Raw genomic sequence first — 6710 nt, 5'->3', positions numbered from 1 at the left:
TCCACCTCCGTTGTCCAAACAGGCCCCTAAATCTTTTAAGAAACCTGGCCATAGGGTGGCTATGGGGTAAATTAACCAAGGACCAATTGCTTAACTAGCCAGTGATTATATAACTCGTACCTTTGAACAAAAGGCGCTAATAATAAGTAAGTTTACACAGGATAAAACTGTCATGCAGGAATACCCTAGCTAGTCATGCTTTATCTCGATTCTCAACAAGGCTAATTAGCCTTGAAAAGTCACAGAACATCATGTCCGCAGAGTATAGTGTACACACGAGCTCATTCAGAGCTAGCTCAGAGCTACCCTCACCTCATGAGCTGTGCCTTAGTTCCTGTCCCCTGCAGGACTGCAATACACCCCATGCCCCTGTGGGCCAAGCTGTGTTTCCTCCTGTCTAATTACAAAGTATAATTAGCCATCAGTCTTTACAGTCTCAGTGACACGCAGACATTATCACCAAGTGGAAGTTTCATGGCCAGACTATAAAATAAAAACAAAAAAACAGTTCAGGTATTGTCCACTTTAGGTGGGATGGGGAAGAAAGGCAAGAACCTTTTGTACAGAACAGTAATCTGCAACTTAGACAAATACATTGATTAAACAAAGAGTACCTGTTGGTCCAGGGACTGACTGCACAGAAAAGCCCACCAATCAAACCACTTACATGAACATATGATTTTAAAATTTTAGACAGACACCAGGAGCAAAAATCTCAGCACCAGGTATTCATATCAAAGTCAGCACAGTGTCTGCCAGGATAGATAAGCAAAACCTGCAGCCTCTGGAAGGTGGTGCCATCTTCTTCTCATAGATGGGTACAGATCTCTTAAAAAAAGATAGGTCACTTGCACAAGGAGAAGAGTCTGTCAGAAACATCTGTTTAACTTCTGCTTAACTTTAACAGTCAGACACACATTTGTAAAGTGCTGCAGGAAGTTTTTATTAGGCCACGCAACACTCTGAAGGGAAGGGTAATCAATTTTTCAGGCATTCACCACATTGCCGGCAATGAGATGTGCCACAACCACAAATGCTAAAGTTATGCAACTGTTGCTTATAGGTAAATGACATTTAAAATAGAAAATCTTTCCTACACAGTGTTGTGAATAAAATTGCACTTGTTTTGTTGTTTGTTTTTAACTCCGTCATCAATATCACTGTAACTTTTCCAAATATTCCTTTTTTGGTATCTTACTGGACTTCCTTCAGCAACAGGAGCTTCTTTCTCTAAAACTTCTTCTCCCTGCAAGCCAGCCAGTATGTGGTCTCCAGCAATCAGCCATTCACTTTCCAGAAAACAGGAAGACTATTTCTTCAATAAATCTTCTTTGTGTTTTACCCTCCCCCCCAAATAGGCACAGGCAGTTGACCTGTGAAAGTTAATTGCAACATTGAATTCACAGTCCCTCAGGCAGGTGTTAGGAATTTGAGTGACAGATTAAATATCTGAAAAGTTACAGAAGGTGCTGGAATAATACACATTTAAATTGCTTAAAAATCCAAACTTGCATCAACATTTTAATTTCAAAGTTTCCAAAGGTTTAACAATGTCCTTGTGCACCTCTTCCACAGCAAGCTGTGCAATTCACCCTCACTGCAGTACAGCAACTAACTCCAAAGGTTAAGATCAAGAAACAGATCAGCAGGATGCCTGATTCACTGGGCAGCCGAAAGGAAACAGAAGCTCCCCTTCTCCTGACAGTAAGAAGCGTGTGCTTCCTCACTCCATTTTGGACCTTTCAAAGTGTGTAATCATTCTTTCCTGTAAGACCAAAAAAAAAAAAAAGGATTATACTGAAGCTTGGGTTTTTTTTCCTGTGCATTCAGATCCCCATAGTGAGAACCCATACTTCACATGTTTATAGATACAAACATACATTGTAGAACAGTGATTCTACTTTGAAAAAAAAGAACACTCCGATCATGTTAAGATGTAAATAGATGCTAGTGCACATCTACCAAAATTATACTTTTATGTAAACATGCCAACTCCTGGTCTCTTAGTTTAGGTCAGACTATTCTCACTTTCATAATCCACATTCTGTACTTTTTTAAATGTCATATAGAAAAAAAAGATCCTGTAATCCCCGTTGTTGCAGAAACTGACATACTTTTCAAGCAGAGAAAAAAAGGAATATGGCTCTCCTCCAGCAAACAGATCCATATTTAGTAAACTGTCTTGCAATTTTTGCTTACAAGGCTGAATCGATCAGAGCTAAACAGCCTTGACAGTTGACATGACCGATAAACTCTCTCACTATATTTGCTTTTTACTGTGTTAATTGTGGACCTATGCACAACATTTTTATAGATTCATGATCTGATTTATCACCATATTTGTACTTGATTATGTTAATTCTAGGAGTTAGAATAATTCTAATATTATAAAAGCCTTAGTCTGTCTGTCCGTAATGCTTTATTTGCACTGATTGCTTGTCTGAAACAACCAACTGGAGTGCTTCAAGAGCATTCTGGAGAGGAGGCAGCGGTGAAGCACCGCCATGAGAGCAGAGACGGAGTGGGGGGGGCAAAGCCAGCACCCCATGGACCTGCTCCCTGAGGGGTGGCAGCAATGGTGTGGGCTCCCCCACTCCTGGGGGGGGGCGGGAAGGGGTGGAGTGTGAGGGAATGGGCATCATTCTTCACAGGCAATTTGCTAGTGCTTTTATAATGGTTGGCCCTATTTTATTACTATATTTGCATTCCTGTTATTTTTACGTAAATTTATATTATGGTTGTATGTCTGTTATGTTGTTTGCAGGAGCACGGCTTTCAACCAAATCCTTAATAAACTGAATTGAATTGAACTGAAATTGAATGTTATATAGAAGACTTCATCCTGGTTACAGAGAAACACACTCAAACACTGACACTGTTGTTTCTAACCAGGAGATAGTCAGGGTTCTTAGTTCTTCCCCAAAAAGACTTAAAAAGGATACCTTAATTAAGCCTTAAAGTTTGGAACCCTTATGATTATATAACAACAAAAAAAAAACACCTCAAAAGTTTCTACAAAACTGCTCAAATACTTTGAATTTTCTACTAGTCCATCTTCTCCCATTAAGGTTGCAGATACATAAATAAATTGCAAACATGGAGAAGATATACTAGTGTAGATCTGTTTGTTGTATAAGTCACTGCTTTCCAGTGCAAAGTTACAGTTCAGAAAGTTAGGAGTAATTATACACTAAGCTACATTAGAATCGTTTTTGCCGGACAGATTCCAGATATAAGTGGTGATAAATCATGCTGTCTACTGTATCAACAGAATAGCTGTTCCTGTGACATTTATGCATAGTGGAGACTGATTTTATATTTGAGAGAGGCACACACTTCATATATAAATCGTTTAGTTTTCCTAAAAGCAGAATACAAGTGGCGAATGTTAACAAAAAACAAAGAAACAACTTTAAGCTAGGTACAGACCTTCAAAAAGCCTGAAGCAGAATTGATCTAAGTTACACAGTTTCCTGTAAGCAGTGTAGATTGGTAGCAAAAAGAACACACATTCACCCTTTGGGAGATATGGGGGGAGAGTGCAAATCTAAGACCAGGTTCCACCACTTTTAAATCAGTCCATGTGTGCTGAACATCTGTTCTGTTACAGGTATAGACTGGTTTCCTGTCATTTACACTGGTAAAAGTGTAATGTCTATGTCTGGCCTTAGAAACAACCAAATTTGTGGAATGGCATTTACAGAACAGGAAATCTGGCTGTATTTCTACAAAATCCAAACACCAGAATTCAAATGCAAAAAGGAGATGGCGAAAATGCAGTTTTATTTTCCAATTTATATAACTCCACACAGCATTACTGCACGAAGAGCAATTAAGGTCTCATGTGACAGACAGTTTGCTGCTTGGATAGTACCACCCTTGAAACTCTCTTGACTGAGCACAGATTTGCACTGCTCTTATTTAAAGCAAATTTGTCTTGTTTCTTATGCAATTTGTTCTTGCCGTGTTGACAAGAACAGAGCTCATTTCAAACAGGCCAAGTTGACCTCCTTAGTAGTTAACTCATGACTCCTTTGGCATGTCATAAGACTTTAATTTGTCCTAGAGGCATGTTTACTGACCTCATCTGAATCCAGAAGAGCTGGAAGAGCACTGCAGTAAAAAGGAAAAAAATGATTATTACAAAAATATGGGACACTTAATTGCTGTAAATAAGAAGGATGGATTTAACTTTTAGTGTCCCTAGCTTTTGGGAGGGGGGAAGGAAGAAGGAACGGAATGGAGAAGAGGACAGAGTTTTTGGTGAAATTAGGGAACTAGGAGACTATCACAGAGAGAAATGAACAGAGCATGAAGGGCCCACAAAGCAGCATCAAATATTCAAGTCAGTTTTTAATTTCTGATTTCATTCTCCAGCTCTCAAGTACCCATTACCACTATAAACCAGTCACGAGAGTTTCTGTAAGGTGACATCCAGGTAAAAGGAAAAGTATTTATATCCATACATACAAAAGGGATTTATTGGGATAGGAATATTGTTATGTTACACTGGCAAAAAGCTCTTAGTATGGACGTAAATATACTGGCAAAGTTTGGCATTGTTTTAATATAGTAGAACCATGCCACACCAGCCAAATAAGTTACTCGTACAGTGCTGATCTGTCAACATGCCCATCTCAACATGAGGGGTTGCTGTATACCAGCAAATTCCAAGTCAAGACCATCAATTCTCTCTACCCAGACCAAAGTAGTTTTGCCAGCAGAATACCCTAGTACAAACAGTCTCAATGTGCTTGGGGGGGAGAAGGGGGGAAGAAACTACCTTTAAAAAGAAGTATCAACACAAACCCCATGAAAATTAGAAAAGTGTATCTTTTTTTTCCCCCTCAGTGCAGTATACTGAAACTTGGGTTTGTTTCTTGACATGCATACACTGACTTCAATTTGTGCAAAGTAGATTAGTATTTAAATCTAGGCTCTGAGCCTCCTTCACTATCAGGACTTGTACTCCAATAGAAATTGTAGACTATTGCTGTTTTAGCACAGATAAATTTATGTTCTGTCTCTGACATGTTTTAAATTGTAACAAACAACGTATAAGCAGGATGGACACCATTTCTTCACATACAGCTTCCACATTGCCAACAAACAGCTACTGAACACAAGGCCCAGATATTCCGACAGTTACAAACCTTAAAAAGTTATTCACCAATTCGTATCTAGCAAAACATTTGTGTATACTCATAGTGCATCATACAAAAAGCAGCAGAAGCAGGTTTATTTTAACGTCACTAAACTGCCAACAATTCATTAGATATTATAGGATTGAGAACAAAGATGATGAAAAATGACTTCATACCATTATTCTTAGTAGTGATATATGGTATGAGGAGTTCACAATAGAAACCAAGTTTCTATCATAAAAATATTAGTGCTTATATTCAATGTGTTACAACAACTTGTTCATCTGTAGGATAAAACATATCAACTGTCCTATTCCTGTGAGGAGTAAGGTCTAGGAATTACCTACATGTAAAAACTTCAAAAGCAAAATAAAAGTAAACCTTTAAGGCTAAACTTGTCACCAACATACTGCCTCAGAACACAGACCTGATTATCTTAAACGAAGTACTCATTTCTGGTACTGTTGAAAAACAGGACTGGCACCTGCAGTCACCTCCAGAGATAGGGACTTTCCCCCAGTCAGATTATTATACATTGACCTTTGCCAGCTACAGTGAACATTTAAGATGTTCCCAGTCTACAGTTCAAAGGACAAATTTAAGGATTTCTTCACCAAAGGAAAGAGAAGGAACAAAATACTACCAGGGAGCTGCAGTTTTTAACAGAGTACACAGCCTGTAGGTAGTGACTTGAGTATTACGCATAAAACTACAAGTTTACTCTTTGGGTATGTCTGCACAGTTGGCTTGCTTGGTGTAGTCATACACACATCTCAATACCCGCTTCTCATCTTCACAAAGATCTTATCAACATGCAAGTTTATGGGCCCAGCTCGGGATATGAGACAAAGCACGCTGTACGCTTTGAACTACACTGCTACCTGTCCACTTTGCATTAAAGAGGCAGCTAAAGCACATGTACCTGAGGTTGTATTTAGCCAGTCCTCCAATGCCATCCAGCAGTTTCTGTGCTGGTAGGTTCTAACCCTAAGACATTCACTCCCTATTAACGCACAACCACCAGAAGCTAGTGGCCAGTTTATATATACTCATGATTTATCTCCTTTATTTCCATGTAACCAGATCCAGTTTCTGCAAAGGTCAGCCAGAGCACCCTAGAAGATGCCTTCTACTTCACATACTGCTAGCTAGCTGGATGAGCACTCCAGGGTGAATACTATTAGGAGTATGGTTTGGTCAGAAAAGGCAGCGGGACAGATTTGCACCTTATGGACTGAATAAATCAGAAACGCATAGCATATGCTTTCAGAAGCAGCAGGTTTTGAGAGAAAAACTATGCAAATCTGTACTTGAGAGTAACAGTGCTCACTACAGCTTAGACTTACAAACCAGTAAATACAGAGGCTCCAGAGTGAGTTCAGCAATTGCTAGATATGGCATTTGAAAATGTATTTCCAACACTGTTCCAAGTATAGGCTTACTTGCTACAGTAAGATACTCACACATCAGTCACTGAAGAAGGAACATTTTCTTCTACCCACTTCAGATCATCTTCTTGCTGGAAGAACAGAAACAGACAAGGAAATGAATAAAAAAAAAAAAAAA

At 39.0% G+C, this 6710-nt stretch overlaps 1 protein-coding gene across 2 annotated transcripts in view; it reads right to left on the bottom strand.

Moving 5' to 3' along the window:
* Positions 1-922: 922 nt before the first annotated feature.
* The window catches only part of TMEM87A (transmembrane protein 87A), a 35318-nt gene continuing 29530 nt past the window's right edge, over positions 923-6710 (bottom strand). For both annotated transcript variants that reach the window (XM_019551862.1, XM_019551863.1), the window contains exons 17-19: positions 6608-6663; positions 4083-4113; positions 923-1765 (exon numbers count right to left, since the gene is read on the bottom strand). In XM_019551862.1, coding sequence (XP_019407407.1) covers positions 1724-1765; positions 4083-4113; positions 6608-6663 — 129 coding nt within the window. In that variant the 3' untranslated portion in view covers positions 923-1723. The remainder of the gene's footprint in view (positions 1766-4082; positions 4114-6607; positions 6664-6710) is intronic.

The sequence above is a fragment of the Crocodylus porosus genome, unplaced genomic scaffold (genome assembly GCF_001723895.1).
Source record: "Crocodylus porosus isolate Cpor-Errol unplaced genomic scaffold, CroPor_comp1, whole genome shotgun sequence".
In the NCBI taxonomy this organism is placed as follows: Eukaryota; Metazoa; Chordata; order Crocodylia; family Crocodylidae; genus Crocodylus; species Crocodylus porosus.
This window is presented reverse-complemented; position numbering and strand designations above follow the sequence as displayed.